Source organism: Mastigoproctus giganteus, chromosome 12, assembly GCF_048544385.1.
Source record: "Mastigoproctus giganteus isolate SK-2022 chromosome 12, ASM4854438v1, whole genome shotgun sequence".
In the NCBI taxonomy this organism is placed as follows: domain Eukaryota; kingdom Metazoa; phylum Arthropoda; class Arachnida; order Uropygi; family Thelyphonidae; genus Mastigoproctus; species Mastigoproctus giganteus.
The window spans coordinates 159,067,010-159,086,964 of NC_143586.1; the positions used below are offsets into that span (position 1 = coordinate 159,067,010).

The 19,955-nt window shown below is 38.2% G+C and overlaps 1 protein-coding gene across 6 annotated transcripts in view; it reads right to left on the bottom strand.

Moving 5' to 3' along the window:
- The window catches only part of LOC150077541 (single-stranded DNA-binding protein 3-like), a 729,210-nt gene that overhangs the window by 178,896 nt on the left and 530,359 nt on the right, over window positions 1-19,955 (bottom strand). For all 6 annotated transcript variants that reach the window (XM_090386678.1, XM_090386675.1, XM_090386677.1 and 3 more), the window contains one exon: window positions 3,562-3,600. In XM_090386678.1, coding sequence (XP_090242804.1) covers window positions 3,562-3,600 — 39 coding nt within the window. The remainder of the gene's footprint in view (window positions 1-3,561; window positions 3,601-19,955) is intronic.

Here is a 19,955-nt window from a genome sequence, read left to right on the forward strand (position 1 = left end):
ACCTCGTATAATGCACTGTGACCTTATCAACAGTTCTACATGCCAACAGAATTATATGTTGTTCATCATCATCATCATCAGCCATTTTCAATCCACTGCAGGATGAAGGCCTCTCCAGCAACTTTCCAGTTGCTTCTGTTTTGAGCACTGGACATCCATTTACTACCCACAAACTCATGAATTTCATCTATCCATCTCCGCCTTTGTCTTCCAGGTTTTCTTCTAGCTCCTCTTGGATACCATTCTGTTATTTTCTTAGTCCATCTGTCATCATGTCTTCGAGCTATGTGTCCTGCCCAAGACCATTTTAGTTCTTTAGTTTTGATAAGAATGTCCTTTACTTGAGTTTGTTGCCTAATCCATGTGTTTCTCTTCTTATCTAACAGTCTTATTCCCAATATGATTCGCTCCATTCTTCGCTGTGTGGTTCTCAGCTTCTCTTCCATTCTTTTGGTGAGTGCCCAAGTTTCACTTCCATAAGTCATGGTGGGGAGTATACATTGGTCCATTATTTTACGTTTCAGACAAACTGGGATATTGCTCTTCAGTATGTGACTATATTTCCTGAATGCTATCCATCCAAAATTTATTCTTCTCTTGACTTCCAGCCATTTATCATTATTACAGCTAATAACTTGTCCCAGATAAGTATATGACTCCACCTTTTCAATTACTGCTCCTTCAATCATTATTTCCCTTTCTGTGGCATACTTGTTCATCATTACTTTTGTTTTAGACATATTCATCTTTAGTCCAAAATCCTTACTAGCTGTGCATAACTGATTAAGATTTTCCTCTAATTCTTTGGGATCATGGCTTATGACTACAATGTCATCTGCAAATCACAAATGGTTTAGGTACTCTCAGTTCACATTGACTCCTTTCTGCGACCAGTCTAATCTTCTGAAAGCTTCCTCAAGGGCAGCAGTAAACAGCTTAGGAGATATTGTGTCTCCTTGTCGAACTCCTTTCTCAATTTTAAATTTCCTACTGTCTTTGTCTAGTCTAATAAAGGAGGTAGCACTCTCGTATATTTTCTTCAAAATCATAATATATGGGGTATCAATGCCTTGTCTTTCCAGTGCCCGAAACATTGCCTTATGCTGTATGGAGTCAAATGCCTTTTCATAATCCACAAATGCCAGGCATAATGGTGTTTTATATTCATTTGCTTTCTCCATTAGCTGTGATATTACATGAAGGTGATCCATAGTTGAGAATCCTGTCCTAAAGCCAGCTTGCTCTTTCGGTTGATTCTCATCCAGTATTCTTTCTAATCTGTTAGTAATGACCCTTGTGAACAACTTGTAGATGTGGGATAACAAGCTAATTGGTCTATAATTTTCAATTTCTGATTTATCTCCTTTCTTATGCAGCAAAACTATGATTGCATTATTCCACTGCTTAGGCGTCACACCTTTTCTAATGCACTTTGTGAAGAGCCTTGCCAGTTTTTGTGTTATGTCTCTTCCTCCCAATTTTAACAACTCTACAGTAACTTCATCTTCCCCCAGGGCTTTCTGATTCTTCATTTTCTTCAATGCATGTTCTACCTCATCAGGAAGAATATTGGGTATGTCGTATGTGTTGCTACTTTGCAATCCATCTTCCCCACTACTGGCATCATTCCCCTGCTCCTTGTATAATTCTCTATAGTAGTCTTCTGCTATTTGAATTATGCCTTCTCTGCTGTTTATAAGTACACCATCGCTATTCTTCAGTTTCAGTATCATTTGTCTTTCTGTATTACTGCTCATGGCTGCTGATTTAAATCCTTTGTTTTCCCTTAATGCTTGTTCTACTTTTCTTGTGTTAAATCTTCTTATGTCCTCTCTGAGTCTCTTTCTAATGGCTTTGCATAACTCAGTATACTCAATTTTCTCCCTGTCAGTGTTTTTCTTGCTTTTCATTTGTCGTCTTCGGTTCATCATGACAAGTGTTTCTTGACTAATTTTTTCTTCTTTGGATTTCTTTTTCCCTATAGGTTTCTTGGGCTTTATCACTTTCAAAAAGTTGTAATATTCCTCGTCGATATCTTGGTCCTCAGCAGTCTGCAGAAGTTCATACTTGTTCTTAAGTTCCAGTACATACTGCTTTTTCTCCTCTTCTGATATCTCAAAGACCTTTGTATTATTTACTCGAGTCAGTTTTTTCCTTTCCTTTCCTACATCTATATCAAGTGTACATCTTACCATTCTGTGATCACTTCCAACATTTACCTTATTCAGGACGGTAACATCATTCACAATATATCTTCTATTAGTGAGGATGAAGTCGATTTCATTAGTAGTTAATCCATTTGGACTCTTCCATGTCCACTTTCTGTTCACCCTTTTCTTGAAAAAAGTGTTCATTACTGACAGTCCTTGAGATTCTGCAAATTCCACAAGTCTTTCACCTCTTTCATTTCTTTCACCAATTCCAAAATTTCCTATAGTTCCCCTTTCTGTGCTGTTTTGTCTTTTTCCAACCTTAGCATTGAAGTCTCCCATAATAATAGTGTAGTGGGTTTTCTGCTCATCTAGAAGACTCTCAATTTTGGTGTACATTTCTTCAACCTCTTCATCATCATGGCTCGATGTTGGTGCATAAATCATTATAATCTTTAGCTTGTACCTCTTAGAAATCTTGAGTATTAGTCTTGACACCCTTGGTGATGTACTTTTGAATTCCAAAATGTTGTTTTTAAAATCTTTATGGACCAGAAACTCAACTCCACCTTCACTCCTTTCACTGTTTCCATTGTTGTACAGCAGATTTCCACTTGATAAACTTATAAGTGATTCATTTCTTCTTCTTGTTTCAGCCAAACCGATGATATTCCAATTCACATTTTCTAATTCCTTTTCCAGCTCTAATATCCTGTCTTCACCGATGAGTGTTCTTACGTTATAACAGGCCAAGTTCAGTTTCCGTGCATGGCAGCCTGGTCATACCCAGAGATTCTTAGCACCCTCTGCTTCCACTCTAATCCTCTCGCTGCCGTAAGAGGGAGAGTGAAAGCTGCTGAGGACTGAGGGCCATTTGTTTCGTCGTGCTTTCATATTGCTGGAGGGGTTGGTCTTTTCCTCTTCATGCTGACCAGGCATCTTGATATGTTGTTCATGCAAGTGTAACTGAAGATAAATTCAACTATATGAGTTTCAGTGACTTTAAAAACACCACACAATACAAGAATATATTATATGGGGGGGGGGGGGTCTAACAAGTATATTTAAAATAGCCACTTTTTATTTTAACATACATTCATTGATTTAAAGGAAAGTTAAACTTCTTGGGAAAAATTCTAAAATAACATTTTCCTAAATAATTTTTTTTTTTTAATGGCAGATGTTATGGTGCCATAATAGTTGTCAAAAATGTCCACCTACAAAATCAGGGTAATCAAATTCAGTTTATCCCAAGAAAATATTTTTAATGGCAGTTATGGTGCCAAAAGAGCTGCCAAAAATATCCAACTCACAAGAAATTACATAAGGAACATTTCATAAAATGAAAATAACTGTATAATCAAGGTTCAGTTTATCAATAAAATAAAAAATAGTGATTAAGTGTACTTACCCCATAATGACTTCCTGGGGAAGTTGATGAATAGTTCATCTGTAAAAACAGGAGTAAGAAAGAAACACACATATATATACATATAGTTAAGATATTAATTTAGAGAAAAATAGAAGATTGAAGAGAAACAGAAAAAGCAAGATGGAAGGAATAAAATTAGTTTATAGATCAAAGTAATAGAAGGAAGAGAGAAAGAAAAGGAAAACATATATAAGAAATAATAACATATAACACATAATGATATAATACTAAGGAAAAAGATATTGCCACATAATGCATAACCCTGATGTTACTTTTCAAGAAACAACCATCAAGACTACACCTAAAGACAACAATATCAAGTATTAGTCTTTGTTTCAGACATAAAATATACGATGAAAAAGGTTCAGGTTAAACTATAAGATACGAATAATTTTGGAATTAAGGTATTCAAGGAAATTAAAGTATAGAAGAAATCAAAGCTAAAACAAAAATAAAAAAGAGGGGAGTGATTTATGCATTACACGTGTAGTTTACAACTGGCTCTACAGAGAATGCAAAATATATCAGGCTTAATGCCCAAGTTTGCAGATGACATAAGGGTTGATAGGATTATTAATGACAGTATGTTACTGCAACAGGATCTAGAAAAATTGCGAGGATGGGCTGAGAAGTGGCAACTGAAATTCAACATTGACAAATGCAAAGTCCTGCATATGGGTAGAAGTAACCCCAGAGAAACTCCTTTCCTCAATTTGAATTTATGCCTGAGAGGGCATAAATTAGCAATGTGCCTTTGCTAATGCTGCATATGGGTAGAAGTAACCCCAGAGAAATGTACCATGTACTACATTCAGGGTGGTAGAGAATGAAAAAGACTTTGGGGTAATTGTGCAGCAGATATGAAGTTTCATGAGCAGTGCAGACAGGCTGCCTGAGCAGGTTACGGGGTCTTGTCAATGATATACAGGAATTTTGCTAGTAGCAGGAAGAAGGTGATTATTCCTTTTTATAAGACAACGATTAGGCCATGCAAAATATACCAGGCTTAATGTCTAAGTTTGAAGATGATACAAAGGTTGGCAGGGTTGTTAATGACAGTAATACTGCATACAGGTCTGGAGGCCTCATTTTAGGAAGGATGTAGAGTTGATAGAACGAGTATAGAGAAGGAAAAAAAGATTGGTGAGGGGTACAAAGGGGTGCTCTAAACAAGAAAGACTTACATTCTGCAAATTGCTGCATCTGGAGACTAGGTCCCTGCGAGGTGATTTGACTGAGGTGTATAAGACCTTGAATGGGTTGAGCAGGCTAAATGCTGATGGCATTCTTCCTCTTGCTTGGATCCAGGGGCTCAACATCTGGTGAGTATGGATTTGGCACACCCAGGATACTGAGCTGGATATCATCATTCTTCTCTTTCATGGCAATTCCCTTTTACTTCTCTCTCTCTCTCTCTCTCTCTCTCTCTCTCTCTCAGGGTAGTTCAGAATTTTTTTTTTTTTTGCCTGGTGCAGCACAAGTCTCAGGCTTCCTTGCACCATAAAGGCTAATAATAATAATAATAATAATAATCACAAACTTGAGTGGGTATAAATTCAAATTGAGGAAAGAAAGTTGTAGAAGAGATGTGCTGAAATTTACCTTTGGCCAGCAGGTGGTTGATTGCTGGAACAAACTTCGTATTGTCATTGTGGAAGTTGATACTTTAAATAAATTCAAGGAAGAACAAGACAAACTTTTAGAGCAAATGGTTATATGAAATGGGATTTTTTTTTTTTTTTTTTGTGGCTGATGCTGTATAAGCTTGCTTTTTTGCATCATATGCCCTACTAATGCCAAAGCTATAACAGAGAATGAAAGAGAATGTACAGTAATAACACAGAAGTGCACTAAACTGAAATCAAAACAAAAACTAAAAACGTTTGAATATATACAGTACCAACAAGTGACCTCTATTGACATAAAAAAAAAAGAAAAAAAAAGTGAAATCGCAAAATTAATTTTTCTCTGACTAATATTTTAACTAATTATATAATGATCAGTGGCCCTAGTCTGTGAATGTCCTTTCTTTTTTCTTTTCCTTCTCTAATTTTCATATTTCTTTTGCTCCTTTATATATATGTTAACAGAAAAAAAAAAAAAATAGTGAATGTAGAAATAAGCAAGCAGAAAATTGGGGAAGTAGTCTAGCGCAATCTATGGTAGCAAATGCTAAACCCAAGTAGGGCAGAGGAAAACAAATAAAAGAACAGTAAAAAAATAAATTAAAATATACAGAATAGTTTGAGAAAATGAGAAAGTTGAAGAAAGTAGGAGAGACACAGAGTGAAAATAACTGATAGATAACTAATACAATATGCATAATAAAATTACATAATTGCAAGAAAATTGATTAAATGACAATGTTTTTTTTCTTTTATACTAGTAGTAATGGCAAATGATGCCAAAAAGCAAGCTTATATAGCATCAGTCCAAAACAAAAAGTTGCCATCCATACCCTCCAAAAATATGTCTAGTTCTTGTTGAATTAACTCAATCCATCTACTTCCATAACAGCAGACAGAAGCTTGTTCCCACAACCAACCACTCGCTGGCTGAAGGCAAACTTTCACATGCCTATCCTGAAACCATCCTTCCTCAACTTGAATTTATGCCCACTCTTATGTGTAGTCTCAGCAGGTGGAAGAATACCATTAACAACAACTTATTGAATCCTGTCAAGGCTTTGAACACCTCAATCAGATCTTCATGCAGGTGCCTTCTCTCAAGACACTGCAATTTTCAGAACTGAAGAAGATACTATCGGAGGACTGTTCTCGCTGGAGTCCCATGGGGGGGGGGGGATATCCTTCCTCTCTGGATTGTTTTTTACAGCAATTATTGCCCCACTCGTGCGAAAAAACCAAAAAATCATCTCCTATGCTGATGACTTGACTTTAAGATTCTTACCACAATTGGGCTCAGTCTCAAATTCATCATGACCACTAACCACCTTAATAATAGTCTGTCGGAAATTGCATCCTTTCTACAGCACTTTGACATGACAATCAACCCTGGGAAGACCAAGATAACGATGTTCTCTTTGAAGACCGATCCCTCTGTGATAGCTCCCACTTTTGGTAACAACAAAATTGCTGTTGTTACTGTACATTCTGACTTAGGTGTAATGTTCGACCCTAAACTCCGTTTCAATATGCAACTGGATAAATACTCCTCACAGGCCTAGAGTCTTCATTTGACAACAAAGCAAAATCTGCTGCACATTAAAGATCCTGAAATCATACATCAGAATGATTATCTACCCACCATCAACAGTACACAGGTTGAAAGTCTGGGCTCCAGCTACCCAAACGACTAAAAAGTCTCTCATTGCATCTGAATATTGGCTACTTAAATGGGACAATTGGAAATCCAATCTGTTCCCACAAGCCAGAACAACAGCATTAGCAAATGCAATGGGGGTTCCCTGTCTCTTCGAGCTTATGGATTCCTGGAGGATTCACAGTGAAAATGCAAATAAAATTATATAATGCAAGACTTACCTCTGAGCCAACCATATGGGATACATGCTGCTGGAGAATCCCTATCTCTGTCTTGCAGGCTACTCCAAGACTGGCTGCCTAGAGAATTTAAGACTTTTCCTGACAGATTGTTTCCTCCCTTTTCAGCTATTCCAGGTTTCCAAACTTGACGATCTTCACAAATTTGCATATGATAAAAGATATAGAAAGCAAGTGCTTTCCATGCAATGACAACAGTCAGACTGAGCTCTTCTTTGCCTCTTTTTTAATTTTTTTTTTTTATTTTCACTTTCGTATCTTGGCATTGTTAACTCCTGCCTGCATGCCGTGACGAGTCAGTTTCAACATTCAGTTCTCTGTTTTCATCTTTTCTTTGATTGCAATAAACATTTTCTTTCTATCTCTCTCTCTCTACGAAAGTGGACCCTTTTGTTCCTTCACCAATATGGCTGCCCTTCTCTGCACCCGTCCCAGCAAATCTACATCCTTCCTAAAGTGAGGCCTAACCATAGCCTTCTACACAGTGATAATCACCCTTGCTAGCAAAGTTTCTGTATATCATTGATAAAATCCCTGAGCTGTTCTAGCAGCATGTCTGCATTGGTCAGAGAATTTCATGTCTGACTGCACAATTACCCCCAAGGTATTTTTTATTGTCCACTACCCTGAGTGTAGTACCACGCATTTGATATGTTACTCTGGGATTACAGCTACCCATGTGCAGTACCTTGCATTTGATATGTTACTCTGGGATTACAGCTACCCATGTGCAGTACCTTGCATTTACCAATGTTAAACTTCAACTGCCATTTTTCAGCCTATTGACCCAATTTTCCTAGATTTTGTTGCAGTAGCTCACACTGATGACTGTCATTAACCACCCTGCCAAAACTCTGTATCACCTGCAAAGTTAGACATTAAGCCCTGATATACCTTTATCAATATCATTGATAAATATTGAAAACAACAATGGAATCAGCACTGAACCCTGGGGAATTACACTAATAACATTAGTCCATGAAGAGCCTGGTATTGATAACCACTATCTGTCTTCTTTCACTTAACCATCCCTTTATCCATAGCAGCAACTTGCTCTTAAGGCCACATTGCTCCAGTTTACACATCAGTCTTTTATGTGCAACAGTATCAAAAGCCTTCATGAAATCTAAATATATGATGTCAAAATTATTTTTTGGAACCAGGTTCTTGGTCACTGCATTATAGATACACATCAGACTGGTTATAAAAGATCACCCCTTAACAAATCCATGCTGTGATTGCAATATAATTTCATGCCTGTCCAAATGGTCCTGCATTACTTCTTTAACCAGTGATTCTATTATTTTCCCTAGAATGGACAGAAAACACATCAAGCTAACAGGTATGTAATTACTCATGTCGCATTTTTATTCCCCCCTCCCCACACACACACACTTAATGAATTGGGGATATATTTGCACTTCTCCAGTCCACAGGGACTTTCCCTGAACACAAGGATGCTCTCTTAATTATGGCTAAGACTTTGCTTACCTCCTTTTCCGCCTCCATTAATAAAATTAGATAGATTCTATCAGCCTTTTTTTATGTCCATCATTAACAATTTCTCCTACACTTACCTTTCAGTTATCACGAAGTCATTTAGCTCCTCATTAGAGTTTGCTAAACTGGCATCCCCCAACCCAAATAATTCCTGATGTGTGAATGTAGATGCAAAATGCCTAATAAATTTGTCTGCAACGAGATTAAGGTCATCAACAGATAACCTGTAAACAGCAAGTGTCCCAATGTGATTCAACACCTTCCTTTCTTCCTCCATTATTTTCAATTCAATTCAGTGTTAAAATAACATAGAAGTCATTGCTGTTTTTATTTGCATTCTTTGCCAGAGACTTCTCATAATCTGCCTTAGCATGCCTAACCTCATTTGTTACTTGATTAAAGACTTATATACAGGGTGTTTCAAAAGTGATGGTCAATAATTTAAAGGTGAACTGTACAGACTACAATATGCAAAAAAAGCCTAGTATGGGTCCTTAAGTGAATCGTTTTCGAGATATTGCACATTTCTAGTTGGGATCCACCACTCACTTGTTTGTTTAGGTTAGGTTATGCTCATTCTCTCCGTTTCTCCTCTCTCAATGCTCTGAGACGTAGCAAGCATACTAGCACTTGTCAAAGGATAGTCAACATGGAAAGAAGTTACAGCAATTAAGAGTATGCAGACATGCATTTTATGTGTATGGTATGTATGGTAAAGCCAACAGCAGTGCACTCAAGGCTGCACGTTTGCACCAAGAAGAATTTATCCTGCCAAAGGCAGCCCAACAGGCACACATTCATCAGGGTACATTATTGCCTTAGAGAACATGGGTGCTACACGCAAGCAGTACGAGCAAATAGGGCCAAAAGCATAACAACTGATTTTGAGGAAAGGGTGTTAGAAAGAAGAGAACAAAATCCAGGAATTTCGACAAGGAGGGTTGCTCTGCAAGAGCGACCCTCTTGCAGAGCAACTGCTGAGTTACAACAGTGTGTGGCGAATTTTACATTGCCAATTACTGTACCCATACCATATCCAGCGTGACAAGGACTCAGCAATACAGACTACCCTCCCAGAGTGAACTTCTGCCAGTGGATACAACAATAGTGTGTCCTGAGCCCCCAATATTTAAACATTTTGTTCACTGAAGAAGCTTGGTTTACTCATGATGGTATTTTTAGTTTTTATAACTGTCAACGTTTGGTCCAATGAAAATCCTAATGCAATTCATGAGTCACGACATCAGCAACGTTTCTTGTTGAATGTCTGGGCAGAACTACTAAGAGACTGTCTAAGTGGACCACACTTTCTCCCAAACTGGTTAACAGGAGAGCTGTACCTTCAGTTCCTGCAGAATGTTCTTCCAGATCTCATTGATGATGATAATGTTCCACTTCACCAAAGCCAGAACATGTGGTTTACGCATGATGATGCAACGGCACATTCTGCTTGAGTTGTGACTCGGTATCTAACTAGAAGGTATGTTCAACGTGGATAGGTAGAGGTGGACCTGTAATGTGGCTGGGAGGCCACATTAAATATTTTTGTATATGGGATTATGTAAAAAGCTTGGTGTACACTTCTGACATTAACACAGTTGAGAAATTGCAGCATCAGGTTGAAGGAGCCTTTCAGCAAATCAGAAGTGACCCAGGAACACCTGAGAGGATTTGCAACTCAATGCAGAGAAGACTATAAAGCTGCGTACAGATGGAAGGACAGCATTTTGAACACCTTTTGTAGTAACATGTAACATCTGTAAAATCCTGTGGTGTTGAAACCGAAAATTAAAATGTATTATCTTATGTTTAATAAAACCACCCTTAGCCAAGTATTCACAGCTTTTTGGTAAAGTAGTGCTCCCATATTCAAAATGTGCATTATCTCGAAAATGGTTCGTTTGCGGCCTGATGTTCACTGGGACTTTTTTGCTTATTTTAGTTTGTACTTTTCACCTTTAAATTATTGACCATCATTTTTGAAACAACCTGTATATCACAGGCTTCTGTATCACAAGATAATTTATATGCATCTCATGCAATTTTCTTCTCTGCCATGAATCTAAACAGTTCATCTGACATCCACTTAGGTCTAAGCCTAGAATAGTATTCTTTGTTGCTAGGAAAAGCCTAGTAACTTCTTTGATAACTTCAGATTTAGAATTTGCTGATAGTAACAGCATCAGTTGGTGCCACTGCAAACAATTTAAAAACTGTCTGAAACCTCTGAAGTAATTCATATGAAAGCAAGTCTTTACCCTTGACAGTAGTTATGTCTTTAATTGAATTCCACATTAATACACTGTAATTGCTGCTACTCAGTGGTCTCTTGTTTTTTTTTTATGAAAACTCCAAACACGAGAGGTATTAGAACCTATAGTACTTAGTACCTTGCATGGGTTAGAGGTTAAGAAGATGAAAGAAGGTATTTGTTGACATTAGAGCAATTTTCAGGAAATATGTATGAAGGAAGATTGTTCCAGAAAACGCCAGTTGAATGAATAAATGAGGAAGATGAAAAGTTGATTCTGTAAGTTTGAAGTTGGACAGTAAATGGATGTTGGCTGGTGGCAACACATGTTCGGACTGTTTTGAAAGAAAGAACGGGAATTACAGAAGCCAATTCAGAAGAACAGTGCTCATGGAAGTATCTGCAGAAAAATGTATGCAGCAGAAACAGCATGTCTATGAGGCATCGAGTGGAGAGACTCTGTTAGAGATGAATCATTAATTAACCTAACTACCCTCTTCTGAATGGAATCCAGAAGCCTGAGAGAGGTTTTGGGGGCACTGTTCCAGATGTGGGAACAATATTCCATGGAGGAGTGGATTTGCCATTTGTACAGAGTGAACAGCTGTTTGGAAGAAAAGTAACACCGAGATAGAAAGAGAAAACCAAGTTTTTTAGATGCAGAGGAAGCAATATTTGTAATGTGCTTGTGCCAAGAGATATTAGAAGAAGTCAGGGTAATTCCCAAAAGAGATATAACATCTTGCCTAGAAATCGGAGTGTTACCAAAGATAAGCATAGGAGCAGAAGAATCCTTTTTGTGAGAAATAAGACAGGACTGAGTTTTAGAAGGATTGAAATCAACTAAGTTGTCTTTTGCCCCACTGCAGAATTACCTGGAGATCAGCATTTAAGGAACTGATAGCGGATATTTGAGAAGTTGATTGTTGTTGTTATTTGGTTTTCAGGAGCATTAGCAACTAAAGCCATATTGCTCTGTGAACATGCGGTGGTCATTCCTGACCTTTCCGCGTCCTTCGTATTTGGTGGTGACGGGCTCGAACCCCGGTCTAATCAAGAAGCGTGTGCTACTCACTGCTGCTCCTTCCCACCTGGCTACGGAGGCGCCAGTGAGAAGTTGAAGCTGATTGAGTAGGGTGAGATTTCTCAAACTGGAAAGTGCAATGCAATGTGCTTTCATTAGCAAAACTATGGATAGGATTTCCAGTCAATGGAAGAAGGTCATTGATATACAAGAGGAAAAGAGTAGGGCAAAGAACTGAACCTTGGGGGACACCAGCATTAGTGGAGAAGTTAGAAGATAGAGACCCATCTACCATCACCCTCAGTGAGCAGTCAGAGAGAAAACTGGGTAACCAATTACAAAAAGACAGTTGGCAAACCATAAGATCTTACCTGCAGATTCTTAATGCATGAAGAATCACTGCTGATAATCAGATTAAGAGTAGTGTTTCCTCTTGTTGCCTGTCTACAATGCTGCTGTAGAAAACAGTCATCCAGGAAATCCACAAAAGTCTTGCTAGGGTGTGAGTGAACTACCTACAAATTCCAGTCAAGATCTGGAAAGTTAAAATCTCCCATTATGAGACATTCTGGTCTTCTGGGCCACTCTATTTCCTGTATAGTTATTGGGTTAAATATTTGGTTATATGCTCATCACAATCATTACGCCCATTACACATTTTCCCAGTGCTTATATCACACTAAACTGATTCAACATTGCACTCTTCAACCAAGTCAACTGGATGCACTGTCAGTTTTAATATTCTTCTTAACTAAGAGCTTAACCTGTCCTGTCTGTCCTTCCTGTACCCATTGTACTCCCCGTAATGAAATTCAGCATCACTTATATCTGAGTGACACCACGTTTCTGCTATTTTTGCAATGTCTGCATTCAACGACTTAATTAGTACTTCAAATTCAATTTACAATAATCCTAGCATTAGTGTACATACAAGTACACATGCACCTGTTCTTACCTTTAGTTAACCCTACATAATCCAATGTATTCATTTGTTTCATAATAACCCACAGCAGGGTCTGAAATCCCAGATGCATTCCTTTCTAGGGTGCTGCATGTACCAATAGTAGCAATGCAAGAATAACTTTCACCTCTACCTGTGGCTCTAGTTAAACTATTAGTCTGTTTAATCCCCTTCCCAAACTAGCAGTTTTCCAAGACACCTATCACAGCCACGAGAGCATCAGCAAATATTCTTGCACTCCTTCTATTCAAGTGTATCCCATCCCTGAAAAACAGTCTCTCCAGTAGGAGTAGGAGTAGTGACGTGTGATGCAAGAAAGCAAGTGTATGAGCTTATGCAGCATCAGCCAAAAAAAAAAAAAAAAAAAAAAATTACAAAACAATCTCCTCTAAATATTTGTCCAGTTCCTCCTTAAATTGACTTAACCTATCAACTTCCACAATGACAGATGGAAGTTTGTTCCAGCAATTAACCACCCGCTGGAAAAAGGCAAATTTCCGCACATCTATTCTACATCTGTCCTTCTTCAATTTCAATTTATGCCCCCTTAGGTTCGTAATCTGAACAAGTGGAAGAATCCCATCAGAACCTATTCAAGGCCTTATACACCTCAATCGATCACCTCGCAGGCGCCTAGTAGTCTCCAGCCACTGCAATTTGCAGAACTTAAGCCTCCTTGGTAAGAGGATCCCTTCATTCCCCTCACCAATCTTGTTGCCCTTCTCTGTACACGCTCAAGCAAATCTACATCCTTCCTAAAATGAGGTCTCCAGACCTGTACACAGTACTCAAGGCATGGCCTGACCATTTGCCTTATACAGAGGGACAATCACCTCCTTTTCCTTGCTAACAAAATTCCTGTATATCTTTGACAACACCCCATGACCTGCCTGGCAGCCTGTCTGCACTGCACAATTACTCCCAGGTCTTTTTCACTTCCTACCACCTTAGTACCACACAGTTAGTATGTTTATCTGGGGTTATTTTTACCCATATGCAGTACTCTGCATGCATTTTTCAATGTTAAACTTCAGTTGCCACTTCTCAGCCCATCTGTCCAAATTTTCTAGATCCTGTTGCAGTAACACATTGCCATTGCTGTCATTAATAACCCTGCCAACTTTTGTATCATCTGAAAACTTCAATACTAAGCCTGATATACCTTCATCAATATCATTAATAAATATACAAAACAACAGTGGACCCAACACTGAACCCTGTGGGACTCCACTAATAACATTAGTTCACGAAGAGTAGCATCCATTGATTACCACCCTCTGTCTTCTCCCACTCAACCATCCTTTTATCCATTGTAGCAACTTACCCTTAATACCATTCTGCTCCAATTTGTACAATAGTCTTTCATGCGCAACAGTGTCAAAAGCTTTCCTGAAATCCAAATAGATGATATCAGAATTATTTTTTGCATCCAGTTCCTTTGTAACCACATCATAATAACCAATCAAATTTGTCAGACAAGACTTTCCCTTAACAAACCCATGCTGTGTCTGAATTATTGCTGCAGTCTTGTCTAGATGATCCTGCAATGCATCTTTAACCAGTGACTCCATTATTTTACCCGGAACAGAAGTTAAACTAACTGGTCTGTAATTACTCGTGTCACCCTTCGATCCATCCCCCCCCCTTTGTGAATTGGAGACATATTTGCACATCTCCAGTCCGTGGGGACCTCCCCTGAGTCTGAGGATGCTCTCATAATTATGGCTAAGGGCTTGCTTACTTCCTTTTCTGCCTCCTTTAATAAAACTAGATAGATCCCATCCACCCCAGGTGCCTTTCTTATGTTTAACTACAACAATTTCTCCTCCACTTTGTTCTCAGTTATTACAAAATCATTAAGCGCCCTGTTACAATTTGATAACCTTGTGGCATTTTCAAACCTTAATAACTCCTCATGTGTGAATGTAGATGCAAAATACTCATTCAGTTTGTTTGCTATCTGAGCAGGATCATCAACAGTTGAACCATAGATGTCAAGTGGACTAATCAGATTCATCCCCTCCCTTTTAGAGTTTATATAAGTAAAGAAATCCTTGCTGTTTTTCTTAGCATCCTTTGCCAAAGATTTCTCGTAATCTGCCTTCGCCTGCCTAACCTCCTTTGTGACTTGATTACAGACTAGCTTATATATATCATAGGCTTCTGTGTTGCCTGATAATTTATATGCATCCCATGCATTTTTCTTCTCTGCCACAAGTCTCGTTTCATTTGAAAACCATTTAGGCCTAAACCTTGAACAATATTTCTTAATAGGTATGAAACGTTTAGTAGCTTCCATTATTAATTCCTTGAATGCTTTCCACTTAGAATTTGCTGTTGGTAACATCACCATCGTCAGTTGATCCCACTGTACAGAATTTAAACTGTCTGAGACCACTACAGTCACCTTTATGGAAGCTAAAACCCCTTACTTTACCCCTGAGTAAAGTGGGAGTTACTTAGATATAATTCCCCTGATGGGAATTATATCTAAGTAACTCCCACATCAGTACACTGTGATCACTGCCACCTAATGGTTCCTTTCTCTGTTAACAAGCAAGAGATCATGCTGAGAAAAATACTACCCCTATGAGCCTTGAACATATACATCCTCCTATCATTTTTGGTCAGAATCGCAGATACTTTCAAATTGAATCCTAACTTTGACTTTTTGCATACATTGCCATGTACTTCTTAATAAAGTCCTCAGATCTCTTACTGTTAATATCATTAGTGTCAAAGTGTACAACAATATTACCTTTTGTGCCCTTAAAAGATGATATCTTCTTTATAATGTTATCTACTTTTGCTTTGGCAGATTTACCCTGGTCCTATTCTACCTATCCTTCTTGCACAACATATTTCACATTTCCCTGACAATAGAGTCACTATCAATAATTAGCTCCTGTAAGACCAGAGCGTTCGCGTTGAAGATTGATGTTGTGTTGTCTGCTGCATGAGCCAGCTCTGGTGTTGAGTTTCGGAGCTGAGATCTTGACGGAACCCTCTCTTAATTTATATGAGGGCATCTATCCTACATTTAAAACTCATAAAAATGCTCATCAGAACACTGAGTTGGTTCCTAATTTCTTCAAACTCCTGCACCTAGCATACACACACACACACATACACAAAGAAATCCCCCCCTGGCTGGATCATGTCCTGTTCCAGAAAAGTCTGCAAAGATTTCAAAAGTTGCACATTTTTTTAATGCAGTAATACGCTGGAGAATCGCACCTTCGGTTCTCCCACAAGCTCTAGTCATGTAAGAGAATGGTCAGTGGATTTTTGCTGCTGTAAACGGATAAGTATTTTTAATTTTTACCATATTCTTCATTAATTAACATAGTACATTGTGTTTTTACAGAGATATTAAATAAGTTTAGTAGCATTCGTTAGCTTCTTATTTTGAAGTTAAATAGCAATTTTTGGAAGTTACAACTCCTGGTGTTGTTGCCAATATTGTTGAACTAGCCGCCATATTGTAGTCGATAAGAAATAGCATAATGTATATATATATTGAACTGATAGCGTAGGGTATACAGTAAAACTAGATAGTGTAACACTAAGCACTCAATTAGGAATCTGTTAGCTAGATCGTACGTATAGCTTAGCTTAATTTTCAGCACTCACCTCATAGTAATCCGCTTAGCTGGTGGAGGGTTTTATCACATATATAGTGGTTATAGGATTCTAATACTTTACAGGGATTATGGGTTTTAAAATTAAGTTATGGGCTGTACAAAAATTTTTAAGAAAGGAAAGTGCACCTTCCATGGTTGCCTAATAAAATTAAATTAAGAGAAAGAAAAAAAAAAAAAAAAAAAAAGGGAAATATATAAGTAATAATCGCGCACGAGCGACTTTCGAGTTTCCTCGTCTTCAGTTAGCTATAGTGGAGGGGGGGAAGAGAGCGCGCTTGTCTTATATACGGGTTGGGTTCCCGAAATGCATTTCAGTGCACGTGGAAACTTGATACGTGCTAAATTCCAAATGGGGGAGAAATTGGCGGGAATCTTTTTGTTTAACACGTTGAGTGATGTATGGCGCTTAAACCCTTCACTGATATAAATCACATAAATACATTTTCAGAATCTTCTTCGTTCCTATCGTGTTGCGTTCAGTTGGGGTGATTCCGCGTTCGACTGTTATGTGCTGTAAAGTAATAAACTAGTTATTACTTTACAGCACATAAGGACTCCTTAAAATATCAAGAATCTGTTAGCTTATTATAGTATTATCAATTAATCAAAAATATTATTAATCTTATTAAATTTCATTGATAATTAAATTATATTTAAACGAAAACCATGACCCAGACTAGAGCTGCGAAGCAAAGGTCACAGACTAGCGAGAGTACTGTGACTCGGAAGAGAAATGAAGGGGGCGATTCTCCAACACATCAGTCTCAAAAAATGTGCGAAATGTGAAATGTTTGCCGACCTTTCTAAAACAGAACATGATCTAGCCAATGAGGATGCCTTTGTGTGTGTTAGGTGTCAAGAGTGTCAAGAAATTAGGCGCCAACTCAGTGTTCTGATGGATGTTTACGAGAGCTTGAGGTGTAGGGTTAATGTCCTTGAAGAAATTAATATGAGGGGCCCATTAAGCTCTCGGCTGCCCAGCTCAACGGCAGAGCTCACTCTTGTGCATAAGGAAACAAAGGCAATCTCCAAGGCAGAATGCACTGGTCCCAAAGAAACTAGTTATCGTTGGTGACTCTATTGTCAGGGAGATGGGAATATACTATGCAAGAAGGATAGGTGGAACAGGACCAGGGTATGTCTGCCAGGGACTAAAGTTGATGACATTGTAGAGCAGATATCATCTTTTAAGGGCACGAAAGGTGATATTGTTGTATAGGTTTGAACCAACGACATTAAGAGTAAGAGATCTGCAGATTTACTCAACAAGTACAGGTCAATATTGAATACAAGTCGCGAGATAGGGTTGAATGTGAAAGTGTCTGCAATTCTACCCACACACGATAGGAGGGAGTATATGATGAGAGCCTTGTTGATCAATTCGCCCCTGGAGAGACTGTGCAAGGTTCAAGGGGTAGAATTTTTTTCAGCCTGGTCTGTGCTTACTGATAGGAGAGACTGCTTCTATTGGGATTGCGTAAACTTGGATGCAAAAATATTTGAAAGGATGCAAGAATATTTGCTAATGCTATCGAGGCAGTGCTAGGTGGGCTGGAAAACTGCTAGTTTGGGAGGGATACACAGACTAAAAGGTTAACAGTGGCCGCAGGCAGAAGCAAAAGTTATTCTTGCACTGCTTCTATTAAAATGAGCAGCAGCCTGGAAAGCAAGGCAATGGAGATTTCAAGGCATGCTGGGAGTCATTGTGGAAAAAATAAATAAACGGGCTGTGTTATGATAACTAAGAGTAGAAACAGGTGCATGTATACAGTCGGTCCTCGTATAACACGTGTTTGCATTACACGAATTCGATCATACACGATTTATAAATAGGGGAACATTATCTTATATAACACGAACCGAATTCGCTTATGCACGATTCGCCTTTGTGTTTACAAGAAATGGCAGTCGAACGCGGAATCACCCCAGCTGAACGCAACACGATAGGAACGAAGAAGATTCTGAAAATGTATTTATGTGATTTATATCAGTGAAGGGGAAACACATTTCACCATAATAACGTAAAAACGAACAATTCCAGCTATCGATATAATCGCAAATGCAATTAGATGGAGTTTACTACCAGTTTATAACAGATTCCACTAGCAGAAACGCAACTGGAAATTGTTTTTATTGTTTTATGGTAGTAACCCCCAGAAATGTTCTTTAGTAAAATGTGAGGTGTTAATAGTGTATCTCGGCCTTTAGGGTGTTGTTTATTCAGTTGCTACACGCGTGCAGCTTTGTTTCTGTGTATCAAGCGTGCCACCTCGTTTGTAATTGTGCTTTATTCCCTAAAAATTAGTAAAATACTTAAAAGGTGTGAAAAGGAAGCGTCCTGGCTAAGACACTGCAGATTCAGAGAGAGAAAAAAAAAACAGAAGCAATATTGATAAACAGAGGCGGACTGGGTCAAAAATTCTTACCCGGGAAAATTTGTAGTGGCCTCATACTACGGTTTATGGCCAAAATCACACCGGCCTCCGGCCCACCGTGGTTTCCCCCGTAAGGCTTATGGCGAGTCCGCTTCTGTCGATAGAGAAAAATATGAAATTTTGAAACGCTTTGAGCGAAATGAAAGACCATGTGATATTGCACGTGCTACAGACCTAAATGAGGCAACGCCGAGAATTACAAAGAATGCGGAGAAAATAAAAACAACTTTCATAGCGGGAACAACTCAAAGTGTAATTATAATCCATTAGATTAAGACACAAAGAATTGGAAGAGATGGAATGGCTGTCATCTGTTTGGATAGAAACTCAAACAAAAAGCAAGTTTGCTTACGATAGAAGCAAAAGCATTAGCAATATTTTATTACGACTTACATATTATAATTTATACTTACGTATTATTAAGTATTTTATTACGACTATTTTATTTAATATAATAAATTTTTTACGAATAAAATACGTATTTTATCCGTAAAAAATACTTTTTTAGTATTAAAAAATACTAAAAATACTTTATTATAATATAATATTATTTTTATTACGTATTTTAATCGTTATAAAATACGTAAGTATTTTATAACGATTAAAATTACCCGATTATTTATTGTGTTTGGTTATGTTTTGGTTCCAAATGTGTGTGTTCAATCTTGGGTGGTCGGCACCTAACCCCACTTTTCCCATAGGGCCTGTTGTTTATATTGCACGATTTTGCATTGCACGAGGGTTTCTAGGAACGCAACTATCGTGCTATACGAGGACAGACTGTACTTGCATGTACACGAATGCTAGGAGTATACTTAATAAATTTGATGAGCTTGAAGTGCGAGTCAAGACATCAAAGGAGGATATTGTTGGCATATCAAAGACGTGGTGTCACACCGAGATCAGCAGTGCAGAGTTGTAATTTGGGGAGTACAATGTGTACAGGAAGGATAGACAGGACAGGAAGGGAGGGGGGGGTTATGTTGTTAGTTAAGAAACACAAATCTAAGGAAGTGCATCCAACTGATGTTGGTGGA